This window comes from Epinephelus fuscoguttatus, linkage group LG10, assembly GCF_011397635.1.
Source record: "Epinephelus fuscoguttatus linkage group LG10, E.fuscoguttatus.final_Chr_v1".
Classification (NCBI taxonomy): Eukaryota; Metazoa; Chordata; class Actinopteri; order Perciformes; family Serranidae; genus Epinephelus; species Epinephelus fuscoguttatus.
In genome coordinates this window covers 5,680,057-5,703,508 of record NC_064761.1, presented here as the reverse complement: position 1 = coordinate 5,703,508, position 23,452 = coordinate 5,680,057, and the positions used below count along the sequence as shown (strand labels likewise).

General features: G+C 39.8%; 1 protein-coding gene across 1 annotated transcript in view; it reads right to left on the bottom strand.

The window, feature by feature from the left end:
* The window catches only part of si:ch211-51h4.2 (uncharacterized), a 142,946-nt gene that overhangs the window by 58,342 nt on the left and 61,152 nt on the right, over positions 1–23,452 (bottom strand). The window contains exons 9-11 of the mRNA XM_049588059.1: positions 4,650–4,749; positions 1,772–1,830; positions 553–617 (exon numbers count right to left, since the gene is read on the bottom strand). Of these exons, the coding sequence (XP_049444016.1) occupies positions 553–617; positions 1,772–1,830; positions 4,650–4,749 (224 nt within the window). The remainder of the gene's footprint in view (positions 1–552; positions 618–1,771; positions 1,831–4,649; positions 4,750–23,452) is intronic.

Here is a 23,452-nt window from a genome sequence, read left to right as displayed (position 1 = left end):
GTGTCACTGTCCATGCAAGCATTTATTTGTCAACTAGGAAAGCTACCATGGCTTTTGCCCTGCAGGCTGACATTGATGTGTGTTTGGTCACAGTTTTCCAGGCCCTCGCTGTTACACCTTAAGTGGAGCACCAGTGCACTGAAATGGAGCCGACCAATTTCCCAATCTAACGTCATTTTAAGTCCACACTGTAGCAAAACATAAACAAAACTAAAGCTATGATGTCAGGTGATATTGAAAACCCATGTCGATTTAGGACAGCCTCAATGGCAAAGCCAAAGCTGCCTACTGTTTTGACTCCTCATTGGTTCTGGGGCACCACTTAGCAATGCCTGAAAATAGGTTAACCATGACTGTGATTGGCAAATTGAGTCCCACCACAGTGCTCATTGGTTGTTTTTTTTTAAATTTTAATCGAGAAACTGTTTCATGTCATGATGCCAGACTAATCAGTTCAATCAAACTTCGTAGCATGGGCAGATTCAAAGGTCTGGACCCAGGCAATTAAAGAGCACGACCAGAAGAGAAGAGTTTGGAGAAGAATGTGCTTACCAGAGGATGTTGAGCACAGTGCAGGTTGTCAGACCTCCAAGCACTGCTCTCCGAAACCACAGGATCTGGACATAAAAAAAGTAATGCAGCACATGTTGACCAAAGCAAAGTTACAACAGAATTTTACAATAACACAGTATGATTATAACCAAAGCAGAGTATGTTATTGTAACAAAGACATTGAGAAATTGCTGTAGCAGAAAGGCAGGGTCGCAGCCAATGACAATGGGGCAGGAAGACATATAAAGGGTACTTTTTGCTTTGAGACATCCAACTGTTTTTATCTGCATATTCAACATGTACCAAAAAGAACCTGATGGGAACTTGTGGATTGGAAATTTGAAAAGGAAAAAAAAAAAGCCTTTTAACTTGGCTGAAGTGGAAAAGTTGGTGGACCACACAAGTAAAAAAAATATATTAAAAAAAGTGCAATGGAAACAGACGTTGCAAATAAATCAAGACATATGTTGTGTACAAGAAACATCTTTTTCACCTGGTTTTCCAGCAATTAGGTCATCTTTTTATAACCTCTTATTCTGCAACGGTTTGCAATGACACCCAATTGAACAATTAGTGCCACCATCTCCCTCCAGTATCTTGATGCACCCAGCTCTTAATATTCACATAACAGTAGCAGATGGAAATGCAAAGCATCAGATAATGCTGTTAAGTTTTTCAAACGTACTTTTTCTTAGGTGCTTTGAGCATCATAAGCTGAGTGCCATCTAGTTTCATTATACTGGAGAGAAGGCAGACATCTCTACAGCCGATATCTCAACACTCTGCAACTCACACCAAAACAATCTAGATTGATAAACAGCACTACAGGTATTAAGAAAACTGTATATTTTTGATCTGGGGGAGTCCCTTTAAAAGTGTGTGGTGCCAAGCACTGAAATCAAGGTACAATTTCAGACCTATACTTAATATTTTCAAATAATAGCTGTCAAGGGAATGTACCAACAAAATGTACAAATGAACACCAGGAGCTGTCCACTGAGCTGATTTACTGGACCTGCTCAACCTATGTCCACACTGGCCAGCCTGTTACAGGGTCACCACAGCCTTTCACTGCTTCCCAAGTTACAGTTTACTCTCTCAGTGTACCATTACAAAAGATGAACAATACAGTGCCTCATAAGCCATTTTTTAATTCAGTACATCAAGTGTACAAATGAGGAGTCAGTTGAGGACATAGGAGAGGACTAGATATACCTACCTGTGTTCTGTTGTGTGAGATCTGTGAGAAGAGCAGAGGCATCACGTTTACAATCCCTCCTGTTGGGACGAAAACAAAACAGCGGGTTAATCCCACAGATTTCTTGACTATTTCTTTACTTTAGGGAGCAGCAAAGCAACCTGTGTTTCACCGAATCCCATCATAGCTTGAATGTTGTTTCAGAGGTCTTTAAACCCTAAAGAGAATACAGTTCTCAAGTAAACCTGATCCTCTTTCATTCATTCATTCATCTTCTAACCGCTTCATCCTCTTGAGGGTCGCGGGGGGGCTGGAGCATATCCCAGCTGACATCGGGCAAGAGGCAGGGTACACCCTGGACAGGTCGCCAGACTATCGCAGGGCTGACACATAGAGACAAACAACCATTCACACCTATGGACAATTTAGAGTTATCAATTAACCTAGTCCCCAATCTGCATGTCTTTGGACTGTGGGAGGAAGCCGGAGTGCCCGGAGAGAACCCACGCTGACACGGGGAGAACATGCAAACTCCACACAGAAGTGCTCCCACACCTGGGATCGAACCAGCAACCCTCGTGCTGTGAGGCAAGAGTGCTAACCATCACACCACCGTACCGCCCCCTGATCCTCTTTTTTTTATCTTAATTTGTTTAAAACTTGTTCTATAAACTGTTCCCACAACTGGCAATGACAAACTGTAAAGCAGCCATTACGGTTGGCAGTTTGCATGTTCAAATGGCTCTAAGTAATGAAAGCTAGTGGGAAGTAGAGTCAGAGCTGTCACAGAAACACAAACCCTAATGAAACACAGTGAGAACCTGCCACAACTGATGTGTTGTAGAGACTTTAGGAAGTCAAAGTACATGCTAGTGGTGTGGATGGCAAACACACACACACACAGACCAGAAGTACAGGGACATGCACACAGAACAGCTCCATAGTGCTAATAGAGGTCAAAAACTCCACAAGGCACTTTTAATCTCTGTTAAAGGCCGACTCCATCTGCATTCTTTTTGCAGAATTTTCAAATGGAAACTCCCACACAGCCGTTTGCAAAAAGCACTAACATAGGTTACAGTGGCAATGCCCTCCTCTCCCTCAACACCCCCCCCCCCCCCACCACCACACACACACACACACACACACACATACATGCCCCGTTCGCTGACAGCTCTACTGACTGTGACTGTATCATGTATATATGGAGGTGAAAGAGGGTGCTAGGTGCAGGTGGACACACTGAGTTTCAGTACAATATTGCATTTACACTGTCTATTTCAACCAATTTTTATACTACTCTAAAACATTTATAGATCCACAGTTAGTGTATTATCTACACTTGTATGGTGGTTGACATGCTCCCAGTGTGGTGAAGTACACACACCACTACAGGAGCAGCACAAACTAACTAACCAGTGGTAGAACAGCAACTCTCCTTGCTCTGCAAAGTGAAATTACTGTTTCTGTCAATGGAGTCTGGCAGCTGAGTATGGGGGCAGCAGTCTAACATATTTTAGCCATACTTTCCAAAGGAATTTCAACTCTACTGGAAGAATTGTTTGATATATCACTAAAATGGTGGCAGGTATAAAGCTTGCTATTTCATATCAGATACTTCCAACAACATTTAAGATCTTCAGATGGGGTTTTAAAATTATTGCTATGCACCAGCCTGTTACAGGGAAACGGAATCAACACAAAGCCAGGTGTGTCATTTACAATAAACTAAAATAACTGATATAAACCAAAATATGTGAGGCAGATTTCAGGGGAAAGGGCTTTTGGGTGCTGTTAAAATCAGATAAATAAATATAACCAAAAGAGGGCGAAGAAAAAATGGAAATCAAATGGCACTTTCTGAACTTATTTGATGGAAACTGGCAAAGAAATCTGCGTGTAATCACTTTTTTAAACTATACCTGGCCCATTCAAGTATAGTTGTACCTCAATAGTACTTCAAAACTAGTTCCATGGAGTGAACATAACAACACATGAAGAGCACGCTGGAGACATTGGGGTGGCTGCAACACACTTTTACTTCTCCAGTCAAATTATGTATATCTTCACCACCTGCATATATGGACTGTGTAAATCCGTTAAGTCTGAAAATAAAGCCAGCAGCACCTACTGCACAATTATCAAACTCCATATCTTCATTATAAGTCTTAATTATAACGCAGGCCAAGGCCGCCGTAACAAACTTAAATAAATAAATTGTGTTCAGCGATCAAACTTTCATCTTTAAGCGATATCACAAGGTTGTGAATACAGTGATTATTATGATCATGTTAGTGAGGTGTGAAGCGAGCAGTTTAAATGCTGTAAATATATATTAAAACTGTGGTGAAAATCGGTTGTTGCCGTGAATCACCTGTAAAGACCCATTAATCAGCAAGCTCATTTCTATACATTACCCTTCATGAGGTGCTTTGCATTGACCATTTATGGTTGAATGTGGGCATCTACAGGGCCGATCCATGTGCGGCAAATTCCAAGTTGATTTCAGATTCATAAAAGAAAATTGCAAACTGTCAGGTGTATGGACAGGTTTATCAATCAGAATATTTTTTGGTGCGCTCCATTTTCTGCTTCTGTCCACACATACACTTTTAGTACAGATCCTTCGCACTGCTTTATATATGAGACTTCTGATTTTTTTCAATTTCTTGTGGCTTCATTTTTTTTTAACATTGAATAAATGTGCTACTCGTTAGTTTTCCAAATCTGAAAACTCTATTTGTGGCTGGTGCACTGGGAGTAGGTCCATCATGGGCCTTCAGTATTCTTAGACGGAAAGAAAAAAAGGATGGTAAAAGAAGGAGCATGAACTGGAAAAAAAGTAAAAAGATGAAGACAGACAGAAAAAAAGAAAGTGAGACATTTTGTTGATTCTCACCCAGAGCCACTGTGCCCATTAGGAAAGGTTTCCCCATCTGACTGAAGTCACTGCTGCTCTGAAGGCCGACCTCTGAACCTACGGCAAATGTCACAGCCACCTGAGACACACACACACACACACACACACACACACAGGTCTGTTGTATCAATGCAAACACAAAGCATTCTGTCAAGGTGATGAGGATATTTGTCATGTACACAGATAATTAAACCCTCAACAGCAGCACAAACAGCAATATCAAAGAGACATTTAGCTTTTTCTTCTAAAGCAAACAGTGAATGAGGATGTTAGATGATTAATTGTTGAGCATTGATTGCTGTAAGTGCAAAAAGCATTTTTGGATTGAAAGTATAACCATACGAGCTTAGCTGAACAATTCATGATAAACATAAAAGAAAAAGTTGGGTATATTAGAGTAACTGTCTCCCATATTCCCCATGATGTTGTCCCTTGTGACATACGTAGTGTTTTTGCTGTATTCATGTATTTGCAGTTATCCATACACAGAGTGCATGAGCCGTAATAGCTACGACTTAATGGACTTTGGTCAATACTTTTGTCCTTTTCTTTTAGTTGAAAAGGACTCATTACAGAGTTGTCAGTTACTCTCAGTTGTTTTCTCGTTTTCTCTAGCACATATCAGGAAAGACAGTATATCTGAAAAAGTTGTTTTACTTAACTAATAAAGATCTGCATTGCAAAGGACAATTTTCACACTGTAAGATTTGGTAAAACCACTTAACCACCACAGTGAAGTCAGGAACCTGTGCAACATTCAGAAAGATAAATGGTCAAAAAGAGAGGGCCCAGAAAACAGACCAAAATAAGAGCAACCTTTGTGTTTTAGAGCAACAACTAGACCTAGAAATAAATTTGCAGTTGTATACCTCCGCGGACCATTCATGCTGCACTCCAAATTGTCTTTTATTTTATACATCAAGTGCACCCCTTCCCAGCAGATGTGCTCGGCCCCTCCCCCAAAAGTCCAAACAGAAGTTTCAGTGTGAGTTGAAAACAGCCAGTCACGATGCTTGCCTCTCCAGTTGTTTTGAAACTTTGTTGGTAGAATTTCTAAGAAGATTTTTAAGAATTTCTAGAAGGCAAAACAACCGATTTGTTTCAGCACTGTAAGTCCACTCAAAAAGTGATGTATGACCAAGTTATAAAAGGACAAATAGCATAAAAAGACCCCTCTACTGCTGCCACTGGATCACAGTCTGTTGCTTTTATTTATTTATTCTCATTCATTTAATTGTTTTTCAGTTTGATTGTATTTAAATTTTAACGACATCCAGTGTTAAAAAGAAACATCAGAGTTTATGTTCAATAAATGCATGATGTTCTCAAAGCCAATGACTAATCGTGATTGATGTCAATACCAATCAAAATAATTGTGATTATTATTTCTGCCATCATCAAGCAGCCATAGGTCATAGCGATCTTGACCTTTGCACAACAAGTTTTAATCAGTTCAGTGTTAAATCCAAGTGGATATACGTGCCAAATTGAAAGAAATTCCTTTGAAGTGTTCTTGAGATATCACAAGACTAAGATGTATGTATGTATTGATGTATGGACGGACAGAGGGACAGATGTATGAACAACCTGAAAACATTATACCCCCATCCACGGCCATCACTAGCGTGGAGGCATAAAAACACACCATCGTCTGATTTCCTAATGGACAAATAGATATGTGAGAACTCTAGAGATGAGGACAACAGCAAACCCCTTCCGAACAAGATAACAAGACACAAAATTGTACAAAGAGGATAAAGAGGAGAAAAGGGGCAAGGAGGAGGGTTGAGGAAGACAGGATGATTGATTCTAATGATGTCTAAGTGAAAATCCTGTATGCTAACTAATGCTTTCTAGATGGACTTAAACATCAGCATGGGTTCTTCAAAAATCTTTAAGAAATTGTGTCCTCATCTCACGATGGGCAGGTTTCATTAGGCCTGAGACGAACAATTGACCATATTTTATTTAACTACTCACCATACACACATACACACACTCACACAAGCACCATAAACCTGACTGCATTATCCTCTTTCGAATGATTTGACCACCCTGCACCAGGCTGCAATATACCCCTGCTGTCATGGGAGCCAGCAGCATTAAAGGTTCAATGACAACTTTATTAGAGGTGAGGGTCTGGAGTCTTAACCAATTATAAAGCCTGAATAAATGTCACGCTAATTATTTTCAGAAAACCGTGAAATTGTAGTCGATTCTCCGTGAATAATCTACCTCCCAACACAATTCCACAGCTCAGTGCATGAGATTCATTTAAAAAGTGTGTGCATGTGTGTGTTGATCCACATTTCTATGTGTAGTTGATGTAACAGCTAAAGCATCACTCAGGCCTATTTCATAATGACTCAATAGAGCTCTTATCAAGATGTATCAACTTCATTTGGGTGACACTTTTATTCTACTAAGCTGCTGCTTTTTGTGTAAAACAATCATTTAGAAGTCAGGCCAAAAGAAGCTGCTGCACAGCACACTGATTTGGATGAGGAGGGAAGAGAAAAGAAGAGGAGAGAAGACGTAGAAGGGAGAGAAGAGGAGAAGAGAATTAATTTTCACAAGAGAGAGGTCCCACATGGGAGAAGCAGGAGTGACTTTATTCTTTACTGAGTATTTGTGAGATGCCAAAAACTGTGATGTCCATAGTAATGCTAGTATATTATGTAAACCTCTTAACCTCCGGCTAATTAAGCACTAACTCTACTTTAAATCCTTTTACCTTTTTAGATAACTGTTACTTTATGAGAGATAGTGTGATAATGTTCTATTATATGTAGGGCTTGGCTATATGGCTTTCAAATAATATCACAATAAAGTTAATTAAAGTAGATAATGCAAAGATAAAGTTAAATAAAGCATTGTTATAATTCAATGAATAAAGCTGAACTATTGGTGCTTGTATTTTGAAGAAGTGTTGATGTTTTGCTGTGAACCTGAAGCTTCTGGTAACAGTTAGCTGTTAGCAGTTAGCAGAATGTTACATTGTTGCCACTGCAACAGTAGGTGCAGTCATCTTGGTTGGTTTTGGAAAAGCTTCAATGGTTCTCCTCTTTATAGTCTTTGTTTCAAACATGCCCCATACTAGATGAACCCTTATAATAAGCCCGCTAGTCACAGGCTGCTGGAAATCTGTCCAAAGCAAAGGGGAATCAGATAAATTTGCCAGAGCACATAACAAATGAGGTCATAGATTTGTCTGGTTCTCAAGTGGAAATTACTGCCTTGGCCTGATTCATATTTATTCTGTAGTCCACTTTCTTTCCAAGACTTAGGGGAAAAGATTAATACCTTCCTTGTGTCCATTAAGTATGGAGCTAGAGCCAGAAGGCAATCACAGTGGCTTAGCTTAGCATAAAGACTGGAAGCAGGGCAGCAGAGCTAACCTTGCCCTGACCAAAGTTCAGTGAGATATTTAAGAAATCTGAGAAATATGTAAGGGATAATGTATAATGAGCCGGTGAATACTGGGAAAATAACTCCCAACAGGGGAATAGAACCCCGACGCGCAGTGGGATCATTATATATTATCCTGCTTATTACATGGCTAATTATCAGTTAAATAAATAATTTGAGACAGAATATTGATTAATTATACAATACGATATATATTTATTGATTTATTGATTTATAAATTAAATCGGGAGGAGAGGAAAAAAAACTGCTGGCAACGGCTGAATCTGCACTACAATAGCTACAGGGAATCAAGAGAGAATGAAAATCATGAAATATCATGAAAATACTCCATCTTTGTATCTTGTAAATTATTATTTTGAAGTGGTAACGGCTACGTTAGCCTGATAAAAAAGTAACTGTTGTCAGGGCAGCGTCTCTAGCAACGCTGGGCTACATAGCAACGGTCATTACACAGTAATATCAGACCTCTGAATGCCGCGACTGACCAATCAGAATACAGCATTTAATAGAGCCGTGTAATAAAAAGATATATTCCAGAGTGTTTACTGGTGAGTTTTAGAAGGGTTGGAATACCTTTTAAACTTTGGACAGAGCATGGCAGCTGCTTCCCCTTGCTTCAAGGCTTTGTGCAAAGCTAAGTGAGCTACCTCCTGGCTCCAGCTCCATACTAAATGGACAGACATGAGATTGCTATCAATCATCTTCAACTGTAATGCAACTCAAGAGAGGCAATAAAATTCCCAAGACTGGGGCGTCGGTGGCTTAGTGGATAGAGCAGGCGCCCCATGTACAAGGCTGTTGCCGCAGCGGCCCAGGTTCGATTCCAACCTCTGGCCCCTTGCTGCATGTCATCCCCTCTCCCCCCTCAACCTGAGCCTTCCTATCAATTAAAGGCAAAAATCCCCTAAAAATATCTTAAAAAAAAAAAAAAAATTCCCAAGACTGACAACTATTCTTTTAATTCCAATCAACACTGTGTATTGAATCAAAATATATACAAACTACTGACAAGTTAGACAATGCAGTATCTCATTATTAGTGCTGGGTATTGTTTAAAAATGTAATTAGTAGTACCAGTAAAGTTCTCCAGAGACAACGTTTTTCTGTAGGCTGATGGAGAAGTTAGTATTGGTTCCCTCGTCAAATAGCCAACAGAATTTTTTGCATTGGATTTTGGATTATTGCAGGAAATAAGCTCTGTGGCAAATAAATGTTTACAATACTTACACATTTTGTTCAGCAAGATAATCACAAATGAACCCTATTTTCACTATTATTTAAGCCTAAAAGCAATTGCCAGAAGTAAAACGCTAATGTGAGGCTATAAACGAACTACACTATGGTCGCAAGACGTTATGTTACCACCATAACAACACTGTAAAGCCAGGTCACACCTCACATTAATTTAAAGAACACTTGTGATGATGTGCTGTAATCAAAACCATACAAACATTAATTCCTCTCTTGATCAGGGTTTGGCCATAAATGTCCGCAAATTGGTAAAGCAATAGGGTTCAGGAGCTACATACCCTCCGAGCAGATGAGACCAGCTGCCATATAGCAGAGATGGTAAATGATTGTTATTGCCATGTTATGCCATTGTTATTGTTTCAAAAGTGCTGCTGACGCTTATGATATATGTCACACTAGAGGCCAGCAACGTTATGTTGAACATCATATCCATTACACCTTTTTGTTTCTGGGATGTGAGCATGCTATCTTTAATCACATACTGGAACAGTATGATGCCACCATTGTTTGTACCCATGTAAAAGTGAAAAGGATGCACAGAGAAGGGACTTTGTAGTGTCCCAGTAGCCCCATCTCTGTGTAAAAGAGACTACAGATGCAAGTTTGAGTATTCTGCACACCCATGGTCCACCTACACAGGAGATTTAATTTTTTGGCTTCTTATACTTTTCCTAGTTCTGTGTACAGACATTTCTGTACAGACTATGGCTGCTCAGTATACCTGTCTGGCATACACAAGAACACCCAAACTGACAGGTAAGGATCCTTAAAACAGATACACACACTCTACAAATCACACACCACACTCAGACATGGAGGATTTGCTGATGAATTCACTCAAAATTAAATTTCCACTCTCAACATCACTGCGACAGTAGTAAAGGGTGCAAGACGTAAGTGGGTTCCATTATTAATGTCCTAAAAGAAAACAAACTGCTGATGTATCTGTGTGTCTGAAGCCATCAGGTTGCTTACACTGGCCTTTGTTTCACCAGAATCAATCCCAATCAACAAAGCTGCCCTGAGGGATGCTTACATGTGTCCCACTCTGCCTCTCTATAGACCTTCAACAACATCTTATTTATCCCCCTCAAAACACCAGTCAGCTTCAGAAGTTGTTTACTGCCAAGGTTTCACATTCACTTTTCATAAAGTTGACTTAAAAGGGGCTGGATGCACCAATCTAACTTTGGCTCTTATAAAGTGTTTTTTGCAGCGGAGAAACATCTCCCTGAGGCCACTGCTTGGAGATTGGAATAAATTATGGACTGCTTTATTTAGGATTATATTTCTGTGAAGGGAGGCAATCAAAGAGACGCCAGCATTGATTTTGTTTTGAGAACATTCGGAAATCCTGGTAAATGCTGTAAAGGCCATTTCCAAACATATTCTGTCTTTTAATGTGGAAAAAATATGTTTTATTAAATACCGGCCTCTATCAAACAGTTAAGATGTCACCTCATGGTATTAGAAAGGCAGAAAGAAAAAAATAAAAACTACAAACCATGTACTGTTATAATGCTTGTGTTAGTATGTCAACATATATCAATTTGTCACCATGTAATCACGAGTTTTCAGTACTTGTATTATTGACATGTATATATTTATCATTACAATCCCTTTAAAACATCTCATAATTGATGAAAAAAAATCACACTGATATAAAGGACAGAGGGATGTCGTTTTGTGGTATTGGGCTTTATAAATAAAACTGAATTGACTTAACAAATAGATACTGGAATTACATCAAATATGTGGAATTAAAAACAGTGATTTTTCGTCTTTTTTATTTTTTAGAAAATCGTAAATTTTTTTATCTTAGCATGTCTACTTTTACCATAATGACAATTCAAAAGTCATACTTTGGGGTTCAGGATCTTGCACAAGGATACTTTGACATGCAGACAGGAGGAGCTGGGGATCAAACCGCTGATCTTCCAATGGGTGGACAACCTGCTCTACCTCTGAGCCACAGCCGTCCCAATATATAGTGACTCTATATGCTACCAAATGGTTGAGCAGGATGATTAAGGGTTAAGATGGGAAAAAGAAAATGAGATGAAGTTTCATAAGCAGCCAGCCTACCTATTTTTTAAGCTACTCACCCACCATAAACACCCAGCCCAAGTGTATGCAGGAGTAATTCAGAATTCCCATCCTCATGCCACAGGGTTCACACACCCTCCAACTCTGAGAAAAACCCACTTTATTTCTAGCTACCAACACAACATGTGAGTAACACAATTTCAGAGTTGCTAAAGGTGTTTCACTCTTCTTTAGTCAAAAGCTTGTCTTCTATCCCCACCTGGGGCATGCAGACTCTTGAGGGACGCTACAGCCTGTCACATGACAGACAGAGACAGCCAAAGGCGTCACTGGGCTACTTTTCAAAAGCTTTGCTAGCTCATCCACTTGTCAGTGAATCACTGAAGAAGCACAGAACACAACTGTCCTTGAAAGTTAGTAAAACTCTCTACAGGAAAAATGTAAAAATACAGGAAAGCAGCCTGACACATTCCTATGTACTAAAGATCACAGTCATTTTCTTTTGTACAACGTTGATGATGAGACAGACAAACTAGACATGTAGCAGCCAACTTCCCTCCAAAATATGATATTACACTCTTCAGGGATATTAATTCAAACTTCTGGTCAATCAGATTCTGGAAACTAATGAGGTTTCTTTTATTTCCCATTTCTGTGTTACAGTTTTATTATCGCATAATGTTACACCTGATTCCTTAAAGTGCAGGTCTGTCCTCTCTTCTGCAAGAGAACATTTCTGTTTTCATGAGAATAACAGCTGAGGAAGAAGGCATGATGACAGACAAATCATTTCAATCATTAATCCCTACTGAAATGCATCTATTGTAACATTTTTGTAAAAACTCATAAAACACTGTCAAACCCACAACGTATGGTCTATGAGGTAACAATGCATGACATAGCTCACACCCCCAATTGTGGTCAGCAGGCAGCAAACATGCTATCGTCAGTCAGTCAATGCCCACAATAGTCATGTGACCATTGCCTTGGCAGTCATAACATTCCCTCAGGGGTCTCTAGCCTGGAGCCTCAACACAGAATACATCTGGACCAGACTCTCTACTGCATGCACAGACACAACTAGTGACTGTAACATATTTAGTAACTGGAATGTGTTACTGAGTAATGTGTAACTGCCCAATGCTGTTCTTGTAGCTCTATGAGATGACAGTATAATCCAACTCTTTCTCATTCCCAGGTCGTCAAATACTAATGCTTTGTCATGCCCCTCATTGTCTAATAGCGACACACAGGGCACACTTTATTGTCTCCAAGTGAACTGAAACACAAAGGGTGCTTCTGGGAGTACTCACTCCCAGTACCAGAACACACTCTAGCACAAACTGAACCTTTAGTAAATGCAGAGAACTGTTGGAGTGTACTGTTCACTTATTCAAAACACCACAGTCTCTGAGCAGTAGAGTATATTCTGGAAACTCAGTCTGGGGGGACGATGCAGCAGAGCACCAAGCAAAATAAAGGCATGATTGACTTAAGTGTTCATTGATTGATACAGAAAAAGAACATTCTGTTTCTCAGAGCTCTCATTTTAGTGTTGAGTATCAGATTGGACTTACGAATGCGCACACTGTAACAATGTACAGCATCGCATAGCGTGATGCATGTACATCACATGACCAATGTCAGTGCGCAATGACTTTACTTAAAATTACAAAATAGTAAGCTAAAACTCACATGGAACGTAGGTTTGTAAGTCACGTAATGTTAAAACCATGTCATTTTGATTTTACACAAGATATGAACTGTGGTCTCTTGGATGAAAGTCCAGTTTTGTTTGACTCATCTACCTCTCTGGGTTACACTGGAATAAAGCCCTGTGTGTCTCATGAAGATGCTAGAGGGTGCCTCTGGCGTCAGTGCCACATACTAGAGGTGTGACAAAGCGTCGGTACAACCTGGGAATGAAAATGGGCTGTGTTATCACACTTAGTTCCTGCAAGAAAGAGAAATGGAAGAAGGATATTAAAGTCAACCCTAACCCTTTACTAGGTCCTGTCAAATTTTGCCTCTTTTCCAAGGTCCGCTGCTCCCTTTCCATTATCATATTTCAGTTCATAAAAATGTATTGTACAACTAAATTATACAGAATGTGTTACTAATTAGTTCTGCTGGGAATAACAGGTACCCTACTTTATTAGTAATATATACCTATATATTATATCTATCTATGTATCCATATATATCTATCTATATCTACACACACACACACACACACACACACACACACACATATAGGTCATTAAGTCATTTAAGTCATGATGTACTACTCATGGTAGTAAAAAAGGAGGTCATCTCTTCATCAATGAGAAAATAGCTGTGTCTCAATTCAGGGGCTGCAGCCTTTGAAGGACGAAGTCTACGTCCGCCACGTCCTTTGAAGACCACATCAGCCAATACAAACGGTCTCTGAAATGGGACGGTAGACACAGCTATAATATTTCATCCCTCAACACAGGTGTTACAGCGGGCTGAATGCTTCATGATTGGCTGTTTTGGGAATTGGAGTCTGTCAGGTGAGGAAACCCACATTTTTAGTATATAACCAGCGATACATATTTGTGATAACTTTATTTTCTACAAACAAAATGTGACTTCATGGTATTCAGAGTAGTAAGCACTTCAACATTACATTTTTACATTTTTCAGTGGGAAATGTGGGCAGAAGTTTAGAGGCAGAGTTGCTGTTGTTTTTTAAGATTAGGCTGAAGTAGTTTCAAAAATTACAAGCACATTGCAGTATTTTCTTTGAAGAATATCAAAAGCCTAAGTGAATCATTGTGCAGCCTCACATCAGTTGGTGAAAAGCAGCTTACTAAAGTTGCCCACTCTGAACGGCTGGTGTTTGGTGCCAGGTAATGTTAAACAAAGAGCCGAGTATGACCTTCCGGTTCTGGCAACTTACATGGCCTCAGCTTGTCACTGAAGCAGTTACCTCAACAAGCCCACTTAAACTATCAAAGTCCTCTAAACACAAAACTAAAGACATGAAATCAACCTTATTTCAGCTAATGCCAACTCTAGCTCTGAGTCCAGATGCCTGGAAGAGGAGAAGCAGCTACACTTTTCAGAACCAAAATGTTCAGAATGGAGAGAAATGAGAAACGGGCAAACTGGAGAAGATCAATGACTGGCTCGGTGAAGGAGGGATCAGTCTGCCCTGTTCAACTAATGTTACCTCTTGCTGTTATGATATTAATAATTTCATTATGTAATGATGTAAGTCATAATAACTAAGGAACATTCATGGCAACACAATCACCTGAATAAAAGTTGGCGTTGTTTCTGTAAACCATGGATTATCTGTATGTTATTATGCAGCAGAAACATTAAAACTTAATCTTTGCTTATGTTTCAACAACACTGTGGTTAAGATGTGGTTAGGTTTAGGCAAAAAAAGTGGTTTGGAAAAGATTGTGTTTTTGCTGGACCCTGTCGTCAGCCCGGATGAGGTGTTCCAGCCCCGCGGCCCCTGCTCTCCTCGTCCCTGCTGGCGCGGGGTGAATCTGTGCAACCTGTGGCCTCTGTGTGTGGCTCCCCGGACAGCTAACGCCGTGGACCCGCCTGCTCCTGCCAGGATTGGGCTGGTAAATGCTAGATTGCTAGCAAACAAAACATTTATCCTGAAGGATTTCCTGACTTCCCAAGGTTTGGATTTTCTCTGTGTGACTGAGACGTGGCTGACTGTTGGTGAGTCCAGTGCTTTCACAGAACTTTTACCCGATGATTGATGCTATTTTAACTCCCCGCAGAGGAATAGCGACTATTTATAAGAGGCACTATAAATGTAAGCAGCTAGGTAAGATGACGTGTGCCGTCTGAGTCCTGTAAATCGTTTCGTCCTGGAAGTGACCTGCGGCGGACCCAGACACACTAAATGTATGGATATACACTATATAGAAATAGCTTATCTTCACACCGATGGTCTCATTTGCTGTTGTAGGTCACGCACAGACATCAGCAGAAACGCGAGACTTTTGCATGTCCAGTTAAAAGTTCCTTGTAGCGGCTTTAAAATACCCAGTATTGGTGGCTCTATCCCAGCTGGAAATGCAGCAATGTCTCGCTAAAACAAACAACCAGTTTTTTTGGCACTACACCAATGGGAAGAGCAACTGGTGGCTAAAAAACACCTACATTTGTTGGCTATAAAGCCGCTGGAAACACAGCATTGATTGGCTTAAAGACAACCAGTTTTGTTGTTTGTTGGTCTTAAACACTGATCTGCAGCTTGGCAGGCGTCTAGCCTAGGTGACACACCATCCACCATCCCCTGCACCTCCCAGTGAAAAACTCAGTTCATATACTACATCATTTTATAAATGTTGGTATGTACAAATGTAACTGCCCATGCAGTATCCATGGTTTGTAGAAATGTACAATACCAACATTTATAAAATGATGTAGTATATGAACTGAGTTTTTCACTGGGATGTGCAGGGGATGGTTAAAATGGTTAAAAAATTGGCTTAAAATAAACATAGAAAAACATGCTTTGTCTGTTTCTTTGGCTTTGATGCTTAACCGTAGTCACTGACTGAAGGTCATACTTCACCCACCCTTTTATTTGCCATGACATCACTTATTAAATTCCCCTGTCTCTCTCTCTCTCTCTCTACCCCCTCTATCTTGGCAGCTCAGGGCCTGGAAACTGCTGTTTTCTTTCTAAGTATACCAAGATAGAAACATTAATATTTCAGCCATAAAGAGAAAAATCACATTTGCTGGGCCATAAATGGCTGGTGCTTGACGATAGTGTGTTTTATTCTGGTGCAGTCGGCCTTGCCTGCCCAGCTCTCTTTCATATTGATGCAGAGTACAGGGAATGGCTCTCAGTGCCCTGCTCCACAACTGAACCTCTAAATCTTAACACCTCCCCCTGTTTGGGACTTAGCTCTAGGACACATTTCTCTCCTATTGTGTGTGTATGTGTGAGTGCACATGGATACAAATGAGTGTGTTTCTCTGTAAATGTCTCCATCTACAGGACATATATGAAACAACAGCAGCCTCGCCAAAGCAATACCAGATAGTAAGTATTTTTTGTGGTGTTAGGATTATTTTGTCAACCTCCTTCTGCCTCAGAAATGACTACAGAATAGAGGTAATGCCTCTGTGACACAGACTCAGTTGAGGTTAGATTGAGAACATGCTTCAGTTTGTGCATGAATACCTTTATAGTGCTTTGAGGGTGTGTTTGTGTGTGTGCTATCAATGCAATTTAAAATCAATTTGTCCAATTTCTCCATTGTTCTTCAAGGACATGAGATCCTTTAGGGAGTCATAAAGGTTCCACTAGCTGCCTCCTGCCCGCACGGATGAAGCCACTGATCTGATGTTGTTGTATGCATAGCTGTTCTAAAGCCCAAACATCTATTCATTCACCTCTACTGTGGCATTTTAGGACAAGGTACAGGTCTAAATATACACTGTACATATATAGTACAGTGGATGGTTCTCTTTACCATATGCTTCCACATGTTTGAATAGTACATTAAGTATTTTAAAAAAATTCAGGCTGAAATAAATATCCCTTACAACTGCAGATGTTAGTGTAATCACTTTTGTGTGGCCCATGGGCCAATGGTGGCCCTCAGAAACATTTTGTATGGCCCCTGAACATCACGCAAAATACATGGATTATATTTTAATCATCTAGAGTCCTTCTGAATAACTTTTCTTTCTGTAAGCTACATTTAACAACCTCACAAGCATCTGTCAGGTCAGGGATGACACTTTGTGGAAAGCTACTGGTTGCATGGCGACTAGTGGCACCTTGCAAATCTTGCAGACATGGCCTTCTCAGTCAATTAATCAATCAATTTATTTGTCACATGAAATGATAGAATACAATTGCATTAAAATTTGATCAGGTCAGTTTCTTTAATCTGTGCATAAAAAAATAGAATTACCACCTTGCGCTTATTTGCCTCTGCAAGCCAGTGTAGCTGCACCTACAGTTTACACCCATGTCTGAGAAAACATGGATGCTTCAAACACATTTCTCCCCAGCAGCACAGAAGATCTATACAGTCAGCACAGTTGAATGTGGACACCCAAGATTAGTGTCACTGGTTCAGTATGTCTCCTTGTTCGTCCCTGAGTGATGACATTGAGTGATGGCCAGAAAAGTGTTTTTGCAGACCATTATGATGTCACAGTGAAGTTGACCTTTGACCTTTTAAATATAAATTGTCATCACTATATGCTTTTAGCAAATTGTGAAACATTTTGTCATAATTAGCATATGAATTCTTGAGTTATATCCAAAATGTGCTTTGTGAGGTCACAGTTGCCTTGACCTTCACCCACCAAATTCTAGTGAGTTCATTCCTGAGTCAAAGTGGACATAAGTGTTTTTAAAATATCATGTACAAGAGAGGTGGATGTAAGGTCACACTGATCTTGACCTTTGACCACCAAAATTTAATCAGTTCATCGTTAAGTCCAAGTGGACGTTTGTGTCAAATTTGAAAAATTACCTTGACACATTCATATTATGCTCACAAGAATGGGATGGATGGACAGACATACGCATGTAAGCACGGATGGACGGATGGATAGACAACCCAAAAACATATGTGATGTGGTGATGGCCGATGTGGAGACATGAAAACTGCCATAAAGACTAGAGACCATCTTGTGATGGAATGACTCCAGCTGCAATACAGTAATGTGCGACTGGGCCAGGGGAAAATGGTCGAGGGGCTTTTCCTAGTTCCTACTTAAGGGGCACTTGCACAGATTATACTTGTCTTCACACTTGACCTTCATTTTGATCTCGACTCCACACCTGTAAAGTGCACTAACTGCATCTTGCAAGGCTGTATTGCCATCGCATCACAATGTCTGTTGACCGATCAACCGACCGATCGACCAACTGACAAAGAGACAGACAAACACCTGCCAAAGTATTCAAAATCACTTCTGCTCCACACTGATTCAGTGGGGTCGCCAACCAGCAAGTTAGTCTTTAAATACATTTCCTAGTGTGCTGACGAAACACTTTAAACAGAACTGTTGCTGGTAGTCTCTCTCCCTGTCACACATACAGAACCACGCACAAAGATAAAGACACTTTTGAGTGCTCTCACTTTTGTTGAAAGGTAGTGCTTCAATGCATACCTCATCAAGCTCCAAATGGCAGACTAGGGTATTATTAAAGGGCAATGACAAATTAGACATTTACTAAGACAATACATAATTCAGTCTTAAATGAAAGAAATCTCCCATAATAAATATTTCTCCAAAAATTAATAAATACAAAGACAATGGAATAATTATATAGGCAATGGAAAATATGTCAAAGGAAATAAATAAGTATCAAGGGAAATAAACAAACATCTATTTATTACTGTAAAACTCTATTCCCACTCTATTTTATACCGTTCTAATTAATTCCGAATAGCAATTTGTAGGCAGGTTTTTCAAAACCTCATTTCACTCTTTTTCCTCCGTCTTTTATTTATTTCATGGCATATTTATTTCTGGATGACTCTTGCATGTCAGTCAACCTCAAGGGGTGTCTCCTACGCTCAGCAGAGATTAATTCAGAGAGCAATTAAGGGCTAGAGCAGACTACAAGACTTTTGACACAATTTGCCTGTCTCAGAAATGTCTTTGATCTGAGACTAAAATCCTCGAGTCGGTGCAGAATCCGCACTCATGCCCGTCAGCATGAGTCCTCTCGTTCAACAGTCTGAGACTAGAAAAGAGCAGCGTCCAATGCGAGCGCTCAGGAGACCCGAGGCGGAAGGCAGCAGACACACACACACACACACACACACACACACACACACACACACACACACACAGAATTATGTTATTAATGTAACATGAAACCAACTTCAGGGGAAATGAAAAGAAGACGGAGTGACATAATAAGCATGTCTGACTGCAGCAGGTGGAGGTGAGATGGTGTTCATATATCTGATGTCTCATTACAACACTAAGTAAAAACAGTAAGCAGTAAAAAAGTAAAAAAAAGTAAAAAAAAAAAAAAACCCACAAGTGGTCAGTTGCAGCCTCTAGTGATATTACTGTATTATTATTTGAATGTCAAATTCAAAGTCAAGTTTTTCATAACCAAAAACCACAACTCTCTGTCACCACTTTAGGCAGAAATAAGTGAATGCACAGTGAAGTTTGAGCCCTGGCCCTTTTTATTGGCCACCAGACACTAAACCACAGAGCCACTATGTAAACTGGAGCAGGTTGCACCAATTGGTCTTTATTAAGCCTGGTCCAAACTGGAAGTTCGGTCTTTGTTAAGACTACTGTGATTACAGTACTGGAATTTATAACTTTGATACAATACCTTGAAGGTATCGATATTTGATACCATTTCTGATAACATGGGGAAAATGGACATGGAGGGCATTCAGTTTTCAATTTTAATTAAAAAATAAAGTGACAACAACAAATTTTCTTTCTTGGTTAGAAGCAGAGAACAGCAGAATGACTGTGGTAAATATTGCTGTAACAGTAAAAGAGGGCAAGAAAGTGTAGATGTACCAATACTGAGGAAAACAAGAATCAAAACCGTTTCAAATATTCAGAATCGATATGTATCGGCAAATCAATATTTTTGAAGACACCAGTTAAGTCTTTAGAATTTACTTTATGATGCTTACACTAACAAAATTTAATCCTATTCTTAGCCTGCTCTCAGCGATGCATATTCCATGTGCCACTATGGCTGTAGCAAGCAGCACATCCTATGATACATTATTAACTATCTCCCGTTGTCCTGCTAATGCTAGTGTAGCTAATAGTTTATCTGTGCCATCGTTAGTATGGAAGCTAGCTAGCTATAACTGAATTTAGAAGTGCACCTTTCATAGGTGAACATTTATTTAGTCTCTTGATCAGTAAGTCCAGGTGAAGGACAAGACGTAAGTTTATGTTGGTAAGATAACTTTACACAAACTCATCAAGTTACAGTTAACATCTACGTCTGTAAAAACATAGGGGGTTTACACACATCTTCCCCCCAGACGATCTATACATTATACGCAGTTTCAAGGTGGTTACCCAAGATTAATGCCACCAATTCAGCATCTGCCCAAATGCCTCCCCTTCTGTATTTGAGTTAAAGCTGAACTGAATAATGGCTACAAGTGTTTCTGTAGAAGACTGTAATGTTACAGTGAAGATGACCCTTTGACTTTTGTAATACATTATGTCATCACTTCATCATATTAACTGCTGCCGTGGTCCTGCCTGACACCGCCTACTGCTGCTGTTTATCATTAGTCATACTTCTACTATTATTATACACATATGATTTTTGTCACATACATATACTATCATATATTAATATATACCAACAACATATTGTACCACAATAGCCGTAATTATTATTATAATATTATTACTTAAATTAATGTTGCTGTAAGCTACTGTCATTACTGTCTGTCCTGCATCTCTCTCTGTCTCTCTTCATGTATCATTTTGTATACAGATTACTGTTACTTTATCATGTTGATCTGTTCTGTACGACATCTATTGCACATCTGTCCGTCCTGGAAGAGGGATCCCTCCTCAGTTGCTCTTCCTGAGGTTTCTACCATTTTTTTCCCGTTAAAGGGGTTTTTTTTGGGGGGGGGGGAAGCTTTTCCTTATCCGCTGCAAGGGTCCTAAGGACAGAGGGATGTCATATGCTGTAAAGCCCTCTGAGGCAAATTGTGATTTATGATATTGGGCTTTATAAATAAAATTGACTGGTTGATTGATTGATTGATTGATTGATTGATTGACTGATTGGTTGATTGATGTTTTGTGAGTCCACGTGGACCTGTGTCCCAGATTCAAAGAAAATGCCTCAAGGCGATATTGAGATATCACATTCATAAGAATGGGATGGACAAACAGACAGACAATCTGAAACAGCATGCTTTCAACGTTCAACGTTTGTGGTTCTTGTGTTGTATACCAGGCTGCTGATACACAGAAGCAGTCAAGATTTTGATTTATGCCTGCTCCTAATGAATCATAGATTTATAACTGGCCTTGGCGAGAAGAAGGCTAAAGTCTGGATGGTGGAACCGGAGTAACTGTTGGGTTGGACAAATTACAACTGACATAGCTTAAGACCAGGTGTTAGCCTAGTTGGTGCATCCAGCCCCTGGTGTGCACAAACACAAGGTGCCATGAAGAAGTTTAAATACAGTACTTGTGTATGTATGACAATGTACTTCTTACACCTGGGACACACCTTCTTCCTGAAAGAAAGGCACACTGACTGAGAACACTGATTCATAAGATGTGTGAAAATTGTAGGACAAAGCAGATTCAAATGTGTTTTGCTGCATCTAGACTGCCACAGTGGACGGAACAGGATCAATATCAATATAGTTACTATTTTACAGTATTTATTCTGGTTTGTGGAGGACAAAGTAATTACCTGACTGAACTTTTGTTTTATGAAGCTGCAGCAGAGAAGAAAGAATCAGTAAAGTTGTATTAATCACAGTCAGAAATAATGGGAAAAATACTTAACAGGGTTCGGTTTGAAATACAGTGAATGCTGCAGAAATGCCCCAATTATTGTCATGCAGCGCCTGCCAGCAGTCGCCTTGCTGATCACACCAGAAGCATTCTGCTCTGTTTAAATCACATGTAGAGCTCTGTCTCTGTCTGCTTGTGCGTGTGTGTGATTGCATGTGTGCAAATGTGTGTGTGGCTCTGCTTGTCTGTCTCACTCTCTCATTAGACACAACTGACAAATACGTGGAAGCATGGGGCGCATATTCTATCATTTATCACAGTCAGATCATTTATATCATATTTAGTAAGTACTTAATATCATTTACTACACATTTTCAATGAATTTTCTCCTTCTCACGGAAAAAAAAGACCAGACGCTGAAACAACTGGTGCAGATCACGAGCCAGCCAGGGCATGTGGTGCTGCACCGTGTTAGCCCAATCGGTTAACATGTGCACCGAAAGCAAGAGGGCATGGCTCCATGGAAAATCGGCACACTTTGCAGTGACACGTCCAGTGTGAACCCAGCCTAACACTGACATTGATCTCCTCCGTTACTAACCCAGCATCAGCTCATTTACCGGTATGGCAGTGAAGAAGCTGAACCAACAGAATGTATAAAGCACAGAGGAACAAAGTAGAGGGCATGGAAGAAAAGTGAATGCTCTGCCCTTGAGGAGATTTGATTTATAAAAGAATTGTGACAAACTGTCTTTAGCAACAGAAATCAAAGAGAGGCGAGCCCAGTAGAAAAATAACAGAAAGCTGTATAAGCATTTCTTCAAGTGACTGAGACATTTCTTTTGTAAGTTAAAAACTTACAAAAGAATGTTTCAGGAAGATGGAGAGACTTGACCTTGTGGAGTTCTCAAACCGAAGACTATACATAAAGATGGATGATACGTCTCTATTTCCTCCAACTGTATAAAAATGAAGCCAAAATTTCCAAAAATCATAAGTCTGTGCAGTAGTGATCGGGAAAGCGGGTAGGTATAGTTGCAGCTGAAGCATCTACGTGGCCCACCCATTAGCTACATGACTCGCCTATCATACCTACACTTAAGTTCAGAATCAGCTCCCTTCGCCCCTCTGCCTAGAAGCGGAAGGCCCACCAAAAATGCTAAGTTAGCTATTAGCTAGTGCTAGGTTAAAAAAATAATCAGTTAAGGGTTACATGTTGTTACCTGTAAAGAGAATCACGTCTCTATGTTTATGAATTAGAAAGTGGATTATTGCCTCATATTTATTTACTACATTGTCTTGTGGTAGCAGGGTTCAAATAACCGTTGCAATGGTGGATTTGTCTTGTACTAGTGGTAGGAGCAATGTCGTGTACAATTCAAACAGAATGTATCTGCAGCTATACATATCTCTCAGCAAAAAGATTCAAGAATAGACACTTGAACACACATGAGCTAATAAGAACTACCAAAAATTTAAGAATCTATCTTTGGGAAAAACAAATCTGACATGCACTTGATTTTTTACTCGTCCCATCCTATCTATACTGCAGTCAGCCACCAGGAAGTGATCAAGATGTTTTAGCTTCA